Source organism: Carassius gibelio, chromosome A2, assembly GCF_023724105.1.
Source record: "Carassius gibelio isolate Cgi1373 ecotype wild population from Czech Republic chromosome A2, carGib1.2-hapl.c, whole genome shotgun sequence".
NCBI classification, from domain to species: Eukaryota; Metazoa; Chordata; class Actinopteri; order Cypriniformes; family Cyprinidae; genus Carassius; species Carassius gibelio.
Genome location: NC_068372.1, coordinates 29980092 through 30002637, shown reverse-complemented (window position 1 = coordinate 30002637; position 22546 = coordinate 29980092). Strand labels below are relative to the sequence as shown.

Sequence of the window (22546 nt, the reverse complement as noted above, 5' to 3'; positions counted from 1 at the left end):
GAATTTAAAATGGGTTTCAAAGGATGAATTTTGAGATTTTAAGATTTAAAGTGATATATAATTTATGATGATTTCTAAAGTGTGATAGAGAAAAAAGCAACAAGACTTATCATGTATCATGCTGATCTCTCTCGCTCTCTCTGTCTCTCTCTCTCTCTCTCTCAGAGATGGCTGGAGAATGACAGGGCTCTGACATGTGACCATGTGTCTGCTCGGAGACTGATGCCCACTCCTGCCGCGTCTGTTGTGATGGAAACGGAGGACTTGGTGCCCCCCGAGGGCCCTCAGCTGGGGAGCCTGGAGTTCAGCGCTCCCAGTCCTCCTCTCACAAGTTCCATGGAGGTACACACTGACCCTTAAAATTAGGACAATGTCTGCGGTAAATGTTACGGTTACCCCTATACCAAGGCTAAAGATCTGCACATGTTTGAACTTGAATCCTGAAACCCGAAACCCTGTGACTCGAAGACCAAACCAGAAATTGCTGTGTTTCTTTAAATGTAGAGTACAACAAGGGTCATATGAAAAAAAAAAAAATAATAATAATAATTAATTAGGCCTATTTTGGGGACTTTTAAAAATTTTTTTTAATGTTATTTAACTACAGTGATGTTTGTTCATAATAGTACTTTAAAAACGTACAGTAAATAATGTGCTTTTGTTTTGGGAAAAAATGGCTTGATTGACATTAAAATGTCTCAATACAAATAGGCTTTTCTGTTTTTATACATTAGACAGAATTTTACTACGTTGAATATGTTTTTATTTTATTTTTTTAAATTTCTGTCATCTTTATAGTTTTTGTGAGACTCATTTTATTCATTTTCCCCCCTATAAATCGCTTACTTTGGGGGATATTGCCATTTAAAGGTTTCAATAAAAAAAAAATTATAATAAAAAGTCCTACAAATATTTTAAAAATATCTTACTTTTTTATTTTTTATTAAGGAATTTATTAATATTACTTTTTGCATGAATCACAAACTTGAACCAGAAAAAAGTCACAGTGCAAAAAATATTAACGAACCAATAAAAGGCTTTTTTGTTTATATAACTTTCCAATTAAACTACAAACCTGAACCCAATACAAACTTAATTTTAGACTTGAACATCTCTTTCTGAATCCAGGATTAATAGCAGATTTAAACCTGCAGGAGTTTGTTTGATGCTGCTTTTTTATTCTAGTGCATTCTCTTGATGACAGATTTCCTGATTAAATTCATCACAATTGCTCTAGTTGATCTTGAACCCTGTCCAGAATGGGCCGCACCTGGAGTGTTAACCAATGGTAATCATTTGAACAGAAACCGTATCCTCACGTCACCTGGTTAATTTGGTGAACTGTAGGTCGTGGTTGGTTTGTGTCGGGTCTCACCACGTCACTAAATCATCAGCACTGCCAGTAAATATTTGGGTTGATGGGTGATATCTCTGCTGATCAGTGTTTTCAAACAGCCACTTCCTGTGTCAAAAGTGCTGTTTGTTTCCTGTTTCCCCAGAGTCAGCTGTGTCCGTCGAACTCATGGATGTACCCACAGCAAATTCAGTACAACCAGCACTATCCTATGCAATCTGGCAGGTGAGTTGTGCAGTCTTTTCTAAAAGCATGCATTATAAATTATATATTATGAATTGTGCATTATATACATATATTGACAATAAATAGTCAACACAGTGTTTTATTCCTCGCTGACTGCATGCAAAATACTGGAAGATCCAGTAATGGCGTTTTAATGATACAACAGTACAAGATACAAAAATATTTAGGTTCGAAAATATGCATGGATTAATTGTTCACAATAAGATCTATGGTATGCATTAAGAAAACTGATCAAATAAGGTGAATTATCATTGCATACTGACTTTATCTGTCTCTATAAACAGTTGTTTAATAATCAGAATGTGTCTCTGTCTTTAAATAAAATCAATAATAATAATAATTTTCTTAGTAATAAAACATCTATCTCAGCTAATGCTGTAACTATGCAGAAATCCCTTTTATTTTAAAAGATCGATATTGAGATTCAGGAGTCATTATAGATTCATTAAAATTAAATTATATTAATTAAATTAAGTTCCACATGTGAGCAGTGTTTGAAACATACAGTACAGACCAAAAGTTTGGAAACATTACTATTTTTAATGTTTTTGAAAGAAGTTTCTTCTGCTCAAGCCTGCATTTATTTGATCAAAAATACAGAAAAAACAGTAATATTGTGAAATATTATTACAACGTAAAATAATAGTTTTCTATTTGAATATACGTTAATAAAATAATTTATTCCTGTGATGCAAAGCTGAATTTTCAGCATCATTCCTCCAGCCTTCAGTGTCACATGTAACATCAGTCGATCACATGATCATTTAGAAATCATTCTCATATTCTGATTTATTATGAGTGTTGGAAACAGTTCTGCTGTCGAATATATTTGATCAATAAAAGTTTAAAAAAAACTGCATTTATTCAAAATAAAAATAAAAATCTAATAATATATTTTCTTTACTATCACTTTTTATCAATTTAACACATCCTTGCTGAATAAAATTTTTGATTTTATTTAAAAAAAAGAAAAAAAAAAATACTGACCCCAAATTACTGACCAGTATATTGTTATTACAAAATATTTATATTTTAAAAACATAGCTTCTTTTTTTTTACTTTTTATTCATCAAAGTATCCTAAAAAAGTGTCACATGTTCTGAAAAATATTAAGCAGCAGAACGTTTTCCAGCTTTGATAATGAATCATCATATTAGAAAGATTTCTGAAGGATAATGTGACAATGATCCGAAAAATTCAGCTTTGCATCACAGAAATACAATTATTTTAAATTGTAATAATATATCACAATATTACTTTTTTTTCGGTATTTTTGATCAAATAAATGCAGGCTTGATGAGCAGAAGAAACTTCTTTCAAAAACATTAACAATAGTAATGTTTCCAAACTTTTGGTCTGTACTGTATATATCGAACTGAAAGACCTGTAGCTGTGTGTAAACACCCCTAAAATATTCCGAATCGATCTGTATTGTAGTAGTATTTGAAGGCTTTGGAGACACTGTGTAAGTGTTTGTTCCTGATCTCTCTCTGATTAATCAGGCAGCTCCAGCTGAACCCGTCCTCGGGTCTGGACCTGTCTGACATCGACTTTCACGACCTTGTCCAGAACGGAGACTTCTCCCAGGTAAGAGCAGATCCCGTCTCTTTCATTATCGAGTGAGGTTTGGGAAAGTAATTCAAAAACAAGCACTGAATGTGTCATCTTTCTTTTTGTAAAAAAAGTCTTCCCGAAGGGGAAACTCAATACAGTACTGAATAATTTATTTGTCACGTCTCTGTGTCCCAGAATCTATTTTATGCTTAGAATCTATAATAATTAGCTTAGTCTAGGGCTGGGCGATATATCGAATATTAGCGATAATATCGGAAATGATTCTAACGACGATGTAAAATTAGATAATATCGATATCGAAAATATCGTTTTTCAAATTCAAGGATACTTTCCCAAAAGAACGCACCGAATGTCCAAAAAAGGAACATTTAACTGCAGACTGTGATCTAATGAAAGCATCATTCAGCCGGTTTTCATAATATAGACAGAGCGTGCAAAAGTCTTTGGTATTCATATTTATTTATTTATTTATTTATTTATTTATTTGCTTCAGCAACAAGTTCCCCATCTGAGAGCGTTTTAGTGTCAGAACATAGTTTCATGCCACAGAGCTTCTCTTAAAACCACAGACAGTTGACAGACTTGTGTTCTTAGCTAAAAAAAACAACAACAACCTGTAAGCATAGTTTAAATTAATTGAATTACATGCACTTTAAAGTTGACAGAATGCACTTTCTGTGCTTGTTTGCACTACTTCAGTTACATATAGGCCAACATGTATTCATTTAATAAAAAGAAGTGAGTTATCACTTGGTCTAGATTTTTTTTAACTGCTTAAATAAGCTGTTTAAACTAATTATTTTTTTTTTTTAATGGGCAACATAAAATCATGTTTTTTGTTATTTAAATGCAAACATGTAGAGATATATATTGAATATCGTAAAAATTTTGACTAAGATCTCTTTCTTGAATCATGATTGGGTCAAAATCAAAAAAGGGCAACAAAAAAACTATAATAATTTTAAAACGTGATCGTTGCATACTGTTGTTTGACATTTTTATTTTATTTAGTTTTTATTAATATTTGGAATTATTACTTAACTATTTTAGTTTTCATTTTAATTTGTGTGTTTTTTTTATTTATTTTTTTATTTTTTTATAAGTCTGCATAGTTTTTATTACTTTTTATGTCAGTTTTAGTTGTTAGCAAACTAAGTTAAAATACATGAAAATGAGAATTCTTGCCTGGCAACTAGATGAAAAAAAAAAATAAAAAATTTATTTTTTTGGTCTTTTTAAAAATATTTTAAATAATTTAACGTTTATTTGGTAACACTTTACAATAAGGTTCATTAGATAACATTAGTTACTACTTTAGTTAACATGAACTAAGCATGATCAATACATCTACAGCATTTATTAATCTTGATGTTAATTTCATTATTTACTAATGCATTTTTAAAATCAAAAGTTTGTTAACGAACTGTGAATTAACATGAACTAACAATGAACCCCTGTATTTTCCTTAACTAACATTAACCAAGATGAATAAACACTGTAATAAATGTATTGCTCATTGTTTGTTAATGTTAGTTGTGGAATCTTATTGTAAAGTGTCACTGTTTATTTTATGTTTGAGTTTTTCCTGCAGTGCACAGTTTCACAAATTTTATTTTTAATTTAAATAGTAGGAAATGCAGTATTTCTCTATGTAGACTTAATGATATTAAATGATGAAAGCATGAGAGCATGGAAACTAGTTAGGATAGGTTTGCCAGCTAAATGTTTCCAGTGTTAATTTTGATTGTTCGGTCTTTGTACAGATCTTATCCACCTAACACTGAACTGAGATGATCACAACATGAAATATCAGTTAAATGCTGCTTATATTTAGCTGTTTAGGCACATACTCACTATTTACTCTTTATTTGCATACTATCCAAAGCCATACACCACTTTCATAACTTCTTAAAGCACATGCTGTAAAATAAGGCTTGGCCGCCTGTAAATATGGACACAAAAGCATCACATGCTACAGTGTTAAGCTAATGCTTTTCTTAAATGCAAGTCTTCTGGCACTCAAAGAGTTTTTAGGACGTCCCTATTTACTTTGAGATGCTCCGTTTATCTTCAGGACACAGTTTAAGATATTTTAGATTTAGTCCGAGAGCTCTCAGTCCCTCCATTGAAGCTGTGTGTACGGTATACTGTCCATGTCCAGAAAGGGAAGAAAAACATCTGCAAAGTAGTCCATGTGACATCAGAGGGTCCGTTATAATATTTTGAAGCATCGAAAATACATTTTGGTTAAAAAATAGCAAAAACTAAGACTTTATCCAGCATTGTCTTCTCTTCCGTTTCTGTTGTGTGAGAGAGTTCAAAACAAAGCAGTTTGTGATATCCGGTTCGTGAACGAATCATTCGATGTAATTCATTTACTCAAACCGAGCCGAGCCAGATAACGAACAAAACACTGACTCGTTCACGAGTCAAGAACAGTTTCTGTCAGATGCGTCCGATTCGAGAACCGAGGAGCTGATGATACTGCGCATAGAGGTGCTCCGATCACGATCGGCCGATCGTTAATGCGCATCTCGTCAGTAAAGCCGGTTCTCTAATCAGCGGTTAATTCCATCAGGTGCGTGATTTCACATAGAGCAGCTGTTACTACACGGAGCCGTTGTTAACTGAGAAGATGGGCCAATAAACGCTGAAAATTAACGTGATTTGCGCATCTTCTCTATTAACAACGGCTCTGTGTAGTAACAGCTGCTCTATGTGAAATCACACACCTGATGGAATTAACCGCTGATTAGAAAACCGGCTTTACTGAGGAGATACGCATAACGATCGGCCGATCGTGATCGGAGCACCTCTAACTGCGCATGTGTGATTCAGCATGGAGCAGACCGACACACAGAGCGTCTGAACTGAACTGATTCTTTTGGTGATTGATTCTGAACTAATTCTGTGCTAGTGTTATGAGCGCGGGTAAACTGAAGGCTTACAATCATCGCCAATGACGTCATTACATCGAGCGCAAAAGAACCGGTGAACCGTTTTCTTCAACTGGTTTATTGAATCGAACTGTATGAAAGAAGTACCGGTGATCCGAACACCGATGCAACCGGTTCTTCACTCGTGAACGAGTCAATGTTTCGTTCATTATCTGGCTCGGCTCGGTGTTCATCACAGCAGTTCAGTCAGTGTACTGTTTGAGTAAATGAATTACTCCGGGATATTGGTTTGTTTGAACTCAGAGGAAGTGTCAGCCACATTAAACAAGTTTACAGCTTAAGTCATTTGTGGATTAATGCGTATTAGAGATGCGAACCGTTTAAAACGATTCAGTTCGATTTGGTGAACTGGTTTAAGAAGATCCGGTTACATCGAATGATTCATTCACGAACCGAATATCACAAACTGCTTTGTTTTGAACTCTCTCACACAACAGAAACGGAAGAGAAGACAATGCTGAATAAAGTAATAGTTTTTGCAATTTTTGGACCAAAATGTATTTTCAATGCTTCAAAAAATTCTAACTGACCCTCTGATGTCACATGGACTACTTTGATGATGTTTTTCTTACCTTTCTGGACATGGACAGTATACCGTACACACAGCTTCAATGGAGGGACTGAGAGCTCTCGAACTAAATCTAAAATATCTTAAACTGTGTTCTGAAGATGAACGGAGGTCTCACGGGTTTGGAACGACATGAGGGTGAGTTATTAATCACATCATTTCGATTTTTTGGTGAACTAACTAATTTCTTACATGAAATCTTTCCCTTTTCTCTATTTATTTAATTAATTTGTGATGCTACTTGAGCAGCATTATTTTCTCTGTCTGAACAAATATTTACAAATATTCTAAATCCTTCATAATAGTTATCTAAATAACATCTGATCATTATATCAAAGTCAGATTGTGCTGATTGTAATCTCTTTGTTTTGTATAATAAAAGTCCCTGCTAATTATAATTGCATAGAAAAGAGTGTACAACAGATTTTTTTTAACTCCAGTTCCAAAAATGAGTTTAGTTCCTTTATTTCAGCATCCGCTTCTACAGACAGAGTTCAGTTTCTGACCTCTCTCCTCGTGCCCTGCTCCTCATTCCTTCCTGTCCACCAGAATTTATTGTTATTTCCCCATCATTCAGTCCTGACCCTGCTTTATCTCAGATAAATTCCTTGTTTTACTCTCGCAAATGGGAGTATTACACAACCAGAATTCTTCCTGCAGTCTCATCATCTTTTGACAGAAGAGCATTTTTAAGAGGCCTGAACATCTGTGAATTTGAGATTACAGTATCTGGAACCAGCTTTCATTCGTTTCTTGAAGGATTCTGGGTTTGTGAAAGACTCCAGCTGTTTTGTAGCTTAAACTTGAAGTTTACTTTGTAATTGAGGGGTGCACTGTCAGAATTATCAGAATTATCATCAGGCTTAGTTCCATAATAATTATGCATAATTTTACGTTAACCAAAAAAATAGGTGTAGGCCGATGCTTATTTTACCTCTTTTCTTTTTCTTTTTTTTAATAAATATCACTCCTACTAATAATTTTAATCTATACAATAAGACACAAAATAAGACCGTTTTCAGTTATCACTTTTTTATTATTATTATTTTTATTTTTGAAAAGTAAACTAAATATTTATAATTCATATTTTAAGACCATTATTTCACCCATTTCTGGTATTCATTAAAAAAAAATATATATATTTTTTATTTTATTTTATCCTTGACCTAAATGTGATCTTCCCTAAGTTTATTCAGACTCTTTCTCATTTCCGACAGCGTCTGAACACATCTGTTAAGTAAATTATTAATGTGCTTTATACATCATCTGTGCAAGTTTGGAATCAACCAGATCACACAATTTTAAAGAATATAATTTGATGAATTATTTGTTGTGTGGTTCATAATAGTTCCGTTAATTTAGCTCTTCTGATATTATTGGTACAAACTTTACTTCTTTACATCAGGTCAGTTTGCTTTTGCACTGGGTTTTTTTCCCTGTGTATTAAGCATTTGCATTTAACCCGTAAACATGGACTTGTGGTTTAGCTTTGTGTAGTTTTCAATATTTTGTCTCTCGTGGAAATAACAGGAGGTTATCGCCTGAAGTGCGATCAGGAATACCGTTGAAGCTTCCGGGAATGAAAGCCATGTCCTGACAGATTTACAGTCAATGTTTTTGGACATTGGGAGTGTCAGAAGTAATGAGTCAAAAACAAACCTCAGTTTGCGCATCATATATCAGATGATTTTATGTGCTCCGGTTCTGAGTATCGAAGCTTTCAACAGAATTGCATTTACTCACCTCTATGATTTTCTTTATTTCTTTTTGTTTTTGAAGATTACTATTGCTACACTTTAAAAATGTTATAAAAGTGATTGAATTATACGGAAGTTCTAAGCGGCCATGCATTATAATTTTTTTCCTTCTCGTTTTCTCTTTATAACGACTTAATTTCCTCGTGATCTCGACATAACGAAAGTTGTTTTCTCGTCGAGAAACAACTTTATTTATTAACGACTTAATTTTCTTGTGAAATCGACATGATGAAAGTTTTTTTTCTCGTTATTATGACTTCATTTCCCTCGTGATCTCGACATAATGAAAGCAGTTTTCTCGTTATAACGAATTAATTTCCTCATGATCTCAACATAATGAAAGCTGTTTTCTCGTTATAACGAATTAATTTCCTCATGATCTCAACATAATGAAAGCTGTTTTCTCATCATAATGACTTAATTTCCTGTGATCTCGACATAACGAAAGCTGTTTTCTCGTTATAACGACTTAATTTCCTCGTGATCTCGACATAACGAAAGCTGTTTTCTCGTTATAACGACTTAATTTCCTCGTGATCTCGACATAACGAAAGCTGTTTTCTCGTTATAACGACTTAATTTCCTCATGATCACGACATAACGAAAGCTGTTTTCTCGTTATAACGACTTAATTTCCTCATGATCTCAACATAACGAAAGCTGTTTTCTCGTTATAACGAATTAATTTCCTCGTGATCTCGACATAACGAAAGCTGTTTTCTCGTTATAACGACTTAATTTCCTCGTGATCTCGACATAACGAAAGCTGTTTTCTCGTTATAACGACTTAATTTCCTCATGATCTCAACATAACGAAAGCTGTTTTCTCGTTATAACGACTTAATTTCTCTTGTGATCTCGACATAACAACATTTTATTCCATTATAACGACTTATTTTTCTAGTGATCTGTTAAATTAACACTCAGACACACTTTAACTTTATCTAAAATGAAACTGCTGTGTGTATTTCAGTGAAATTATATTTGAGTTTATTTGTTTTTGTGGTTATTTTTAGGATCTGTGCATAGACGAGCTGTCCAACACATCGCTGTTCTCCTCGGCATCTGATTCTCTGTCGGAGTATCCAGTCCCTTCAGGGTTTGGCAGTGATATCCTGTCACAGAGACCCGCCGAGGGCCCTGTGCCACAGATGTACTGGGAAATACCTGGACACAGTCAGAGACAGGTATTCATACACTGCTTTTCTCTCCGATATTTACTTGTCTGGTGTTATCAAAGATGTTTTTTTGGTTTGAATGTGGTTAGTGGTTTGTATGTGAACCGGTGATGTTCAGGATTCATCAGTGTATTGTGTGCAAGTAAACGGCTCAGTTTTTTCGTAATGTTGAGATCTGAGCAAGTAAATCAGTTAAATCGTTTTTTTATTATTATTATTTTTTTTTGTTTAATAGTAATCAGGGATGTGTTTTTCTGTCTCATTTCTCTTGTGTAATTTTCATACGAATGTTCAGCAGAACCTGAGCGCGTTTAATGGGAGGTTTGATGACTTCAGTGCTATCCTGCCTGCGTCAGTCACAGGATTTAAGGTAGATCCTCTCTTTCTCTAATACTCTATTCTCTCTTTCACCACATTTCATCATCTTTTGTTTTCTGCCCCTTCATTCCTTCACTTCTACAGCCTGCTGCTCCTCCGCCGCCTCCGGAGGAAGAGGAGGAGGCAGATGATGAAGAGACGGAGGATTTGGGGCATGCGGACACATACGCAGAGTACAAGCCATCCAAATGTAAATAGACATGCCGTATCATATTAATCTAATCTTTAAAAAGTCTTAAATGCATTTTCTCAAATTCAGAAATATTTTAAATGGTATATTGTAATATGTAAAATATTTAAATAGCACAGAAAAGTCTTAATTATCAATTTAAGGGGTCTTAAATTTATTAACAGTAATCACGATACTGCCTAATTTGATTATTAAATTTCAAAAAGCAATCATTTAATTAAATGCAAACAATTGCTTATGATCTACTGTTATCTAGGGCCCTATGAAATCAGTTTTACTTTTTCTTAAATATTATTTTTGTTCCCTTTTAATTTTTCTGGATACCATTTCTTCAGTTAAAATTTTTCTCTACTCCTTTTTAATAGTTAAATTAATTTTTTTTTAATCAAAAAACATATCTAATTAATTAAAATCATAAAACAAAAGTTTAACAAATATTACGAAACCAAATTTTTTTGTAACACAAATCTGTGTTTCAGCATGTCTAATTATTTGTATGCATAAAATAACTTAATTAAATTACAATTTTTAGCAGAAATTTGTATTTAAAAATTTCTGGTTATCAAATAAAGGCATCCTTTTTTTTTTTTTTTTTATCTTTTAATTATTGAAAATTAAGCAAACTTTATTTTTTGGGCAAACAACGGGATTCAGTAATAGGCACAATGTCATCAAACAGGACTTTTATTTTGACGGGTTGCTGTGAAAACCTTTACAGTTCTGTGCATGTGACATGATGCTAGTTTTACTCAAATCAGATGCTAATGAAGTGACTCTCACAGCAGTTCTGGATGCATTGTTCATGTGTTTACGTCCTCATTTAGTGAGACGGCAGATTTTGAAATCACCGTGAGCGTCACAACTGCTTCAGTGTGTGTGTGTGTGTGTGTGTGTAGTAAATGAAACCGTGCATCCGCCCCATTCACAACTACAACATGATTGCATATTTCATGCATTCAGCTACTGTGGCAAGTAATCGCTGTGTTCACGTGTGCAGCTACTATAGGAATCTCTCACCCTGACATCGTGGTGGAGACCAACACACTGTCCAGCGTTCCTCCTCCTGACATCACCTACACACTGTCCATTCCCGACAGCACCATCAGCTCCGGCCGGCTGTCCGCTCTGCAGCTGGAGGCCATCATCTACGCCTGCCAGGTACTCTCTCCGCTCCTCTCTCCACTCACTGAGGAGTTTGTGAGTATGCACGAAATCACCTTTGTGCTCGTGTTCTTCAGCAACACGAGGTGATTCTTCGTAACGGTCAGCGGGCAGGGTTTCTGATCGGAGACGGAGCTGGCGTCGGAAAGGGCCGCACTGTGGCCGGAATCATACTAGAGAGCTTTTTAAAGGGACGGAAGAGAGCACTATGGTAAACGCCCGCATGCATCCCTAACGTCATGACCCCTTCTGATGAATCGATGCATAACCAAGAGATTTTTCTGGATCTTTTAGGTTCAGTGTGTCAAATGACCTGAAGTACGATGCTGAGAGAGATCTCCGAGACATAGACGCTCCCAACATCCCTGTGTTTGCTTTAAATAAGGTTTGGGAACTTAATCATCACTGCTTTATTTTCATCTGTATTGTTCATGTTTGATCTTTCAAGTGTGATGGATCTAAATAGGCTTTGCAAGTTGAAGAAGAACGAAAAAAGAAATCATGACAATGTAAAATATACGTAAATAGCAAAATAAAAAACTTGCAAAATTAATATTAATATATATATAAAATATTAAGTTTTATTTTTTATTGAACTTTTACAATAAAAACAGGAGAATAATACAGGAGAATAGTGAAAAAAATATATATTTTATTTGCCCATCTGCATTTTCTGTGACCATTAACAACCAGTGTTATTTTAGAATTAATTTTAATTCTATTGAAGAATTTATCATTTTTTATTTTCAGTTTTCATTTAAATTTAATTTAAATAATCTTAACGACTTTTATTATTTTGTTATGTTTTTAATATTTAAATATTTCTAGATAGCTTTTCGTTTATTTCTGTTTCAGTTTTAGTTTCTCAAGGCAACATTTTTCTAATTTTCGTTTCTTTTGTTTATTTCAGTTCAACGGCTCTTATTTTGAATTGTTTTGGTTTCAAAAGTTGTGTGCCATGTTTTCATTTATTTTGTGGAATAAAACAGCAAGTCAGCAGGAACATTTATATTTAATGCTTGTAATATTCAAAAATCGACTTTCTTGCGCTCTGAGACTTTGGTTCAATCATGTTACTTATTTCTTGGTGGGTCATTAAATGTCTGTGTCTGCTTTTCCTCTTTCACACAGATTAAATACGGAGATATGGCTACCTCGGAGGGCATTTTATTCGCCACATACTCGGCTCTGATTGGAGAGAGCCAGGCCGGAGGTCAGCACCGCACCAGACTCAAACAGATCCTGGACTGGTGCAAACCAAACTTTGATGGGGTCGTATCCTTCGCTTCCAGCTTGTGCATGCATTCGTGCAATCTTCTACCCAGATTTATTTGTTAACCTCTGTCCGTTGTTTTCAAAAGCAGACTGCATGGTGTTTCTGCTTCTGTATCTTGTGTAGATGTAGAACGCGATATGCAAATGATCTCTGCTGTGATTGGCAAATCTTAATATGCATGAACTAAAGTATCGTAGCACTGCTGTTGACCCTTGACCTTTAACCTCAGATTGTGTTTGACGAGTGTCATAAGGCTAAAAATGCGACCTCTACCAAGATGGGTAAAGCTGTGCTGGACTTGCAGACTAAACTGCCCCGAGCGAGAGTGGTGTACGCTAGTGCCACAGGTGATCTTCCGCTCACCAAGACTGCATTTATTTGATCCTTACTGCAAAAACAGTAATATTGTGAAGTATTATTGCAGTTTAAAACAACAGCAGCATTCCTCCAGACTTCAGTGTCTTGCTGCTCAAGAAACATTTCTGGATATTATCAATGTTGAAAACAGTTGTGCTGCCTGATATTGTTGTGGAAACTGTAATACGTTTTATTTTTTTAGGATGCTTTGATGAATAGAAAGTTTAAAAGAAAAGCATTTATTTGAAATAGAAATCTTATGTAACATTATAAATGCCTTAACTGTTACTTTTGATTAATTTAATGCATTCTTCCTTTGTCATCCCAGGAATAAATAATTAGAAATAATAAAAAAAAAAAAATATATATATATATATATATATATATATATATATATATATATATAAATATATATATATATATATATATATATATATATATATATATATATATATATATAAATTATTATTATTATTATTATTATTTTTTTTTTTAAGTAAATTATTTTTAATTATTTATTCATGGGATGATGATGATATTATATATATATAATTTTTTTCCAAGTTTTTGATCAAATAAATGCAGCCTTGGAGTGCATATTTTTAGATTTTCAGTATTTATTTTCAATATATTGTTTTATTTAGTTGTTTTTAGTCATTTTTCTCTATAGTTTTTTTTTATATTTAGTTTTAGATATTTTAGTACATCAAGTTTAACTAAATGAAATAGAAAAGTGTTGCCTTGATGAATAGCTGAAATAATAATTGAATTTTTTTTTATATTTTATTTCAGTTAATGTTATATATATATATATATATATATATATATATATATATATATATATATATATATATATATATATATATATATATATATATTAGGGGTGTAACGGTTCACAAAATTCACGGTTCGGTTCGATACGATACACTGATGTCACGGTTCGGTTCGGTTCGGTACGTTTTAGATACAGCAAAATGCAAAAACATCTCAACTTTTCAGAATGCCGCAAGCGCACCGCGGGTCATGTGACAAGAACTAACCAATCAGCTTCATCCTTTCCCATAACAACGTTGAAAACTCAGCCAAGATGAAGGAACAGCTGATCATAGTTGTATATGGATTGCAATTTTGAAATAAATTTAGTAGCAGCGCTACTGCAAGCGATTTTTAGAGCTGCAAATCCATTTATCCTTTGCTGAAATTTCCGCGTCTCATGGAGAGAGCTGGTCATTGTTGCTTAGCAAAGACAGACGCCTCATGAGCGCTTCTGCCCGAGCGCTTTGGAAAGGAGGAGAAAGACGTGCTTAGCGTTTTCCACGCGTTTTTAGGAGCGATATGTGAACGGACCCTAAGGCGCTCGCTCACTCAGCACGCGCTGAAGGCTCATTGCAAAATGTCTAATGCATTTAACAGACCAGAAATATAAGATCCTAAAATAACCAACAGGTCTGGTGTTTGGGTGCACTTTGGATTCCCTGTAAGCTATAATACTGGTGTCTAAATGCTGCAGGGATAGTTTGTTGCGTGCATGTTTCTCCTTTTTTTCGTCTTTTCCCAGATACTGACACAATAAGGTGATGTCGGCGTAAATGAGTTGACATGTTTCAAGTATTCACGCTGGTGTTTTTTTTTTTTTTTAAAGCAATGAAGCAACCGCGCGAAGCCCTCACTATATAGGATTTTAGAAAGAATGCAGAGCACTAGTGTAGTGTGCAAACTTACCACAGTGTGGATTTCAGAAAGTGTGCAAAGACTTCACGTGCACACTTACCATAACATGGATTTACAAATAATGTTCTAAGGAGGGGCTCTCATGTCACTCTGATCGAGCAGCTCATAGATGGAATCATGCATCTCAAACAATATGTTTGAGAGTCATCTTCTTTTTCTATTCTGTTAAACGCATTGGCTATTTTGCAACGAGCCTTCAGCGCGTACTGAGTGAGCGAGCGCCTGCTGAGTAGCCTAACATAAACATAAGTTGGTGTTTTTTTCTTCTTCGGGAGTGTCAGGGGCGTTGCCTGTTACGTCGTTTGGGTTATTGGGCTACCTTGTTGAACGCATATCATTATATTTCTCTTTTTTTTTTTTTCAAATATAATTAATTAGTCCAACGAACCGTTCGGTATGCATAATGCGTACCGCGTACCGAACCGAAAGCGTCGTACCGAACGGTTCAATACGAATACGCGTATCGTTACACCCCTAATATATATATATATATATATATATATATATTTATAAAGCTACAGAGGGATTTTTTTTTATTATTTTTTTTTTTAAAGCTACAGAGGTTTTTTTTTTCTTTCTCTTAATATTATAGTTGGATCTTTTTTATTTGATTGATTTGTTATTTTTCCAAAGCAACCGGAGCCAAATCCTCTTAAAAAAGGTTCATTATGGTCTTGTTTTTTGTGGATTCATGAGTCTTCAGTCTGCATCATTTTCATCCTCCAGGTGCTTCTGAGCCAAAGAATATGATCTACATGAGCCGACTGGGGATCTGGGGGCAAGGAACGCCGTTCAGGACCTTTGAAGACTTCCTGCATGCTATTGAGAAGAGGTCAGAGGTCATGCCAGAATCACAGAGAACAGGGCTTTCACTCTGACCAAACCTTTCCTCGTGTTCATGTTCCAGGGGGGTCGGCGCGATGGAGATTGTGGCCATGGATATGAAAGTGAGTGGCATGTACATCGCACGCCAGCTGAGCTTTTCCGGCGTGTCGTTCCGTATAGAAGAGATCACGCTGGACCAAGAGTTCAAACTGGTCTACAATAAAGCTGCTAGACTGGTGAGAGACACGCTTGCACAGACAGCCTGGCTGAATCCGACTGTCCCAATGTTTCAATGTCTTTTTCATCTGTGTGCAGTGGGCCGAGGCTCTCGTGCTGTTCACTGCAGCTGCGGAGACGTTGGGTCTGGTGTCCCGTAAGTCTCTGTGGGGTCAGTTCTGGGCGTCACACCAGAGGTTTTTTAAGTATCTGTGCATCGCCGCTAAAGTCCGTCGTCTGGTTGAAATCGCTCATACTGAGATGCAGCACGGCAAGGTGAGTCAGGGATCAGGGTTCGTGCTTTTGCTCGTTAAAAAACCTTGGAAAGGATTTACTTTTTTTCCTTACGCAGTAATAGGGTTGCACTGTTAATCAAAATTAAGCTGAAATCACGATAGGCTGTGATTTTAAATCATTGTTATTTGGGATTTATTTAAATTAGAAGCACTTATAAACTGACTTTTGTCAACTAGAGAAGAATTAAGAGCTTCCCTGTCAAAATAAAAGCTTGATTTTATATATATATATATATATATATATATATATATATATATATATATATATATATATATTTATTTTTTTTTTTTTTTAATACTACATACTGATACTACATATTACAATAATAATATATAAAATATTACAATAATATGATTTTTTTTTAGATTTAGTAGTAATAATAATTTTGTAATTTTATAATGAAAAAAAGTATAAAAGAATAATAATGTATTGTAATAATATTTCAAAATATTGTTTTTTTTTTTTACCGTTTTTACCGTTACTGTTTTTATTTTTATCAAATAAATGCAGCCTTGTGCATATTTAACATTTTCATTGTTTTATTAATTTTTTTTTTTTTTTCATTTTGTTTAGTTCTATTATTACGTCTATATACAATAAATTTTTAGCTTTAGATATTTTGCTACATCACGTTTGATTGAATGAAAACAAAATTGCGATACAATAGTAATATATAAAATATCACAATAATATTATTTCAAATCAACATTTTTTTTTACATTAATTAAAAATAATGATTTCGTGATTTGTATAATGAAAGAAATATGAGAATTTATTTATAAGACTATGAAAATAATAATTATTATTATTATAATTATTTTATAGTCTTTTCAATATATAATTATTATAGTTGTTGCCATTTTATGGTCTTATCAGTATATAATTACAAAAATATTTTATACAAACAAGCACTTTATTAATTAATTAAATTTATTATGTTTATTAAATTTATCAGGGGGAAAAAAGTATTTAAAAAGGGTCACCTAAATATATTTTGTCGCATATTAACCTTTAAGCTTCTTGTTAATTATATGACTTTTGATATTTATTCAAAATATTTAATGCTGAAAAAACAATAAATCGTTAAATCAATCACTCAATCAGTCAGTGGGAAAAAATTCCCCACAAAAATCATTGCAGCCAGTAATCACAATAGTGCTGAATGTGGCTCCGCCCACTCTCCATGTCATTCCAAACAGTGCATCGTGATTGGCCTGCAGTCCACAGGAGAGGCTCGTACTCGAGAGGTGCTGGACGAGAACGACGGACACCTGGACCGATTCGTCTCCGCTGCTGAGTGAGTGTCTCCTTCAGAGAACAAAGACTGAAATCTCCAGCAAATCAGCGATAGACCAATCAGAATCAACTCTTACATAATAACAGCTCTGTGCTTATGAGTCACTGTAGGGTTGTTTGTGTCCTGCAGGGGTGTTTTCCAGTCATTAGTTCAGAAACACTTCCCAACACAGAAACCTAAAAGAGAGAAAAGCGCCGCAAGCAAGAGGAAACGTGAGTCGCATCGTCTTTTCCTTTGAGGAGCATGCTTTATTGTGTTATTAATGCATTAGCGTTGTTACAATGCTCAAACGTTGCTTTGTTTTAATGAAGGAAAACCCAGAAGCCGGCCTTTAAAATTTCCAAAGCACTGTGTGGAAGTGGGCGGGGTTATTAAAATCAGCGACGACTCAGACTCCGACTCGGAGGAGATTGACAGCTACTCAAACTCCTCCCCTGAATCGCTGCAGGACAATGACGATGTGATTTTCTTGAACCACATCAACGGGCCGACCGGTAGGTCATCTGAAATGCAATATGGTGTTTTGAAACACGTTCAGGAAGTGCATTCAGAGCTTATTAAATCAGGACTCATTTCAGTCTAGACGGCGAAACCACAAAGGAGTGATTAAGGTCTGTTCCAGACTCTGCTGAAATCATCCTCTGTCTGTTTTCAGCTAAACTAGAAGAACTCAAGCAGAGGATGCTGGGAAAGATAGCAGAGCTGGGGAAAGAGCTGCCGCTTAACACTCTTGATGAGCTGATCGACAGGTTCGGAGGACCAGAGAAGGTTTCTGAGGTGAGGGGTCACTGCCATGCATCGTGTTGTGTGTTTGAAACAGTTACATGAACACTTAATATAGACGGCAGCATTGTTATTATCATATTACTGACTAAAGTTTAGTCTCAGACTCAGACGTTTAAGCATTCAGAGACCGACTGATGCAAAAAAAAATAAAAAAAATTAAAATATGAATTATTTTCAGTCTGCCAAGAAGCAAAACTATTTAAAATAATTTCGTAAATTGAAATAAAACTACAAAAATATGCAAATACAGGAACTAAAAAAAACTATCGAATACGTTACGTGTATTCGCGTAACACACAAAAATAAATTAATATTAAAATAGGTTAATAAGAAAATTCGAAATGTTTTCCCTTGGGAACCTCCTGACATAAAAGAGGTTTAAGTACTACAATTAATAAAACTAGAAATGAATTAAATATTCATTTAAGTAGGAATATTAAAGAATAAGAAAGAAAGCTAGAAGCCCTGGTTACTACTTAAAATAAGATTAAGTACTAAAATTGCACAAAAAACAATAAATATAAATTAAAGATAAATAGAAATATATTGATATTTTTAAAACTTAAATGAAAATAAGAAAAATTTGGTAACTGCCTTGTTGAAAGTACTAAAATGGCAAAAATTGCAACTGAAATAATATAAATTAAAACTAAATATAAATATATTTTTTACTTACGAAAATAAAAGATACTAAAATGAAAAAAATTACAACAAAAAAAACAAATTACTAAAATATAAAACATAAAAAAAATATATATATATAAATAATAGTGGATAAATTGTACAAAAATAACAGTGCTCTTAAGATTTAACATTTTTTCGAGACCCTTGATGCTTGTTCACATCTGTGTGTGTTTAGACTCGCAACGTGATGTTGTTTTACACAAGTTATATGTTAATATATATATCTGTGTGTGTCTGTGTGTGTGTTTGTACGTGCGTGCGTGCGTGTGTGTGTGTGTGTCTCTGTGTGTCTGTCTGTGCGTTTGTGTCTGTGTGTGTCTGTCCCTGTGTGTGTGTGTCTCTGTGTGTGTGTGTCTGTGCCTGTGTCTGTGTGTGTGTGTGTGTGTGTGTGTCTGTGTCTGTCTGTCCCTGTGTGTCTGTCCCTGTGTGTGTCCCTGTGTGTGTGTGTGTGTGTGTGTGTGTCTTTTGTGTGTGTGTGTGTGTGTGTGTGTCTGTGCCTGTCTGTTCCTGTGTGTGTGTCTCTGTCTGTGTGTGTGTGTGTCTGTCTGTCTGTGTGTGTGTGTGTGTGTCTGTGTCTGTCTGTCCCTGTGTGTGTCTCTGTTTGTGTGTGTGTGTGTGTGTGTGTGTGTAGATGACGGGTCGTAAGGGGCGTGTGGTGCGGCGTCCTGATGGCAGCGTTCGGTATGAGACCAGAGCGGAGCAGGGCCTGACCATCGACCACGTCAACATCAGAGAGAAAGAGCGCTTCATGACCGGAGAGAAGGTGACGACCTCTGACCTCTGACCCACAGACACAGCACCATTCTGAATGTTTGCACTAATGCTCTCTCTCTCTCTCTCTCTCTCTCTCTCTCAGCTGATAGCCATCATCTCTGAAGCAGCTAGCTCAGGCATCTCTCTACAGGCGGATAGACGTGTGCCGAACCAAAAGAGACGAGTTCACATGACCCTAGAGCTGCCGTGGAGCGCAGACCGAGCCATCCAGCAGTTCGGTGAGTGTGTGTGTGTGTGTGTGTGTGTGTTTGAGAGGCGTCATGGAGGTTGCTAATATTGTGGCTGTGTATCTCAGGTCGAACGCATCGCTCTAATCAGGTTACAGCTCCAGAGTACATCTTCCTCATCTCTGAACTTGCTGGAGAGAGACGCTTCGCCTCCATCGTTGCCAAGAGATTGGAGAGCCTGGTAAAGTCTCACCGCAGTCTCTGTTTCTCAGATGTTAAATACACACTCAATACATTTGAGCATGTTGAGAACTGGTGGTGCACAATGAAAATGAATAAATAAATTTCCTTAATACATAATTTTAATACATATAATACACTAAGTTTTTAAATATATCTACAATTATGGGATTATTTATTCAAATTGTATGCAATTATTTACATTTGAAACATTTTAATTAATAGCCAGATACAGTTTATTACAGTTAGTTTACAGTTAACCGAAGTACCAATAATTGTTTTTGCATAATGCAGGACTTTTAATTTATAGACGACCGGAACTACAGCAGGACTCTTATTTTGAAATGTCTTTACTACTTCCAGCTGCTCATCAGATAAAGAAAATAAAACATGCGCTCTTACAACTATAACACATTACAGTCTACTTCTATAATTATACAGTGTTCATTAGACGCCGTTCTACAGTCCTGTGAGAAAGCGATGGATGTTTGAGAGCTTGTTTAAAGCAGTGTGTTGTGTTTTAAAGGGGGCTCTGACACACGGCGACCGACGAGCCACTGAATCCAGAGACCTGAGCCAGTACAACTTTGAGAACAAAGTAGGAGACCTTTCCCCTTTATCAACTACAATATATATATAATAGACTATTCTCTGTTCTTCTGCATGGCTTTATTAGGGTGCTATTTTAGTGTGGTTTTTTACATGCCTATCTAAGTGTTTATTAATATTTAGATTTAGCTTTTATTTTATATTTTCATTTTAGTTTTAATAATTTTTTGTTCTTTTGTTATATTTTTTTTTTATTACATTTCTATAATTTCTATAAATTTCTGTATATTTTTAAATAATTTTATTATTAATTTAAATATTTTAAAACTAGAAATCTTTTTTATTTTTTTATTTTATTTTATTTTTTTAGTTTTTATCTTATTAATTTTGTTCTTTTGTTATTTTTTTATTAAATTTCTATACATTTCTATAAATTTTGATATATTTTTTAATCATTTTATTATTAATTTAAATATTTTAAAACTAGAAATCTTTTTTTTTTTTATCTTATTAATTTTGTTCTTTTGTTATAATTATTTTATTAAATTTCTATATATTTCTTTACATTTCTATATGTTTTTAAATCATTTTATTATTAATTTAAATATTTTAAAACTAGAAATCTTTTTTTTTTTTTTTCTTATTACATTTTTTTTTTTTTTTTACTATTTAAATTTACTTAAAAAAAAAAAAAGTTTATAGTTTTTGGCTTAGCTGTAGTTAACAATAGCAACACATTGGACTGGATTTAACCTCATTTGACTTAAAACGTTTAATTAGTTTTTTGTTTTCTTAACTGGGACGAAACATATGAACTTCAATATGTTTCACAGTCGGATGACACTTTTCATGCCGATTCCCGTATTGCAACAGTCCCACAAATACAGTGTGAAAAAGACACAAGTGAGGGTAAAATCAACATTTGAACCAAGTGATTTAACCAGTTCTTTATCTTCTGTCTGTCTTAGTATGGCACCAAAGCGTTGGATAAGATCACTAAAGCCATCCTCAGGCAAATCGACAACAAGGTCCCTCCACCGAAGGGCTACCCAGGAGGAGACATCATGTTCTTCAGAGGTAATGTAATATTTAATATAAACACTGTTCTTTTTGCAGTAAATGCATCGTGCATAGTCTGATTTAAGACACGGTAATCGTAATGTTGCTTACTATAGTGTTCGAGCACATGCAGAAGAGCATGATGGTGTAATGTGTGTGTGCACTGAATCTTATATTCATATGTGTGTGTGGCAGATATGAAGCAAGGCATGATCGATGTGGGAATCTTCTGTAAGGAGCCGCGTCTAAGTCAGAATACAGAGAGAGGTGAATGTAATATCATGCATTATTATCATGATTCAAAATCTGTGTGCATTTGATCTGGTTATGTGTGCTATTTCTGTTGCATTGAAATGCATTGAGTTTGTTACATTGGCTTTCATTTGCCTCATATCACAGATTGCTCCATCACTAAGTTTCTGAACCGTATTTTGGGTTTGGAGGTCCATCAGCAGAACTCTCTGTTCCAGTACTTCACCGATAACTTCGACTACCTGATCAACAAGGATAAAAAAGAGGGAAAATATGACATGGGAATATTAGGTGAGGAACCTGAATGTAATGCTGTTATATTTGTGTGTTTTCACAGCAGTAGATGAGCTGTGTGTGTGTGTGTGTCTTGTTCTGTGTGTTCAGATCTCGCTCCTGGTAATGATGAGATTCACGAGGAAACACAGGAGAAGTTTCTAACTCCAGGAAACCCTCAGGAAGGCCAAGTCATCCTCTATAAGGTACAGGAAAATTAAGGATATTAATACTTTTAATTAGAAAGCATGCATTCAATTAATCAAAAGTGACATTTATAATGTTTCAAAATATTTATATTTCAAATAAACGCTGTTCTTTTCAACTTTTTAATCCTCTGTGGATCCTGAAAAATAAAATGCATCACAGTTTCAACACAAATATTCATCAGAAGACAAT

At 34.5% G+C, this 22546-nt stretch overlaps 1 protein-coding gene across 3 annotated transcripts in view; it reads left to right on the top strand.

The window, feature by feature from the left end:
* LOC127938358 (protein strawberry notch homolog 2) overlaps positions 1–22546 on the top strand; it is a 30276-nt gene that overhangs the window by 936 nt on the left and 6794 nt on the right. For all 3 annotated transcript variants that reach the window (XM_052534945.1, XM_052534951.1, XM_052534937.1), the window contains exons 2-27: positions 166–342; positions 1500–1579; positions 3103–3187; positions 9474–9644; positions 9931–10005; positions 10098–10203; positions 11201–11361; positions 11442–11575; positions 11659–11749; positions 12496–12639; positions 12870–12987; positions 15455–15560; positions 15636–15789; positions 15869–16045; positions 17266–17363; positions 17493–17575; positions 17675–17857; positions 18019–18140; positions 19465–19596; positions 19690–19825; positions 19903–20015; positions 20541–20612; positions 21532–21640; positions 21818–21889; positions 22022–22165; positions 22259–22353. In XM_052534945.1, the coding sequence (XP_052390905.1) occupies positions 223–342; positions 1500–1579; positions 3103–3187; positions 9474–9644; positions 9931–10005; positions 10098–10203; positions 11201–11361; positions 11442–11575; positions 11659–11749; positions 12496–12639; positions 12870–12987; positions 15455–15560; positions 15636–15789; positions 15869–16045; positions 17266–17363; positions 17493–17575; positions 17675–17857; positions 18019–18140; positions 19465–19596; positions 19690–19825; positions 19903–20015; positions 20541–20612; positions 21532–21640; positions 21818–21889; positions 22022–22165; positions 22259–22353 (3081 nt within the window). In that variant the 5' untranslated portion in view covers positions 166–222. The remainder of the gene's footprint in view (positions 1–165; positions 343–1499; positions 1580–3102; positions 3188–9473; positions 9645–9930; positions 10006–10097; positions 10204–11200; positions 11362–11441; positions 11576–11658; positions 11750–12495; positions 12640–12869; positions 12988–15454; positions 15561–15635; positions 15790–15868; positions 16046–17265; positions 17364–17492; positions 17576–17674; positions 17858–18018; positions 18141–19464; positions 19597–19689; positions 19826–19902; positions 20016–20540; positions 20613–21531; positions 21641–21817; positions 21890–22021; positions 22166–22258; positions 22354–22546) is intronic.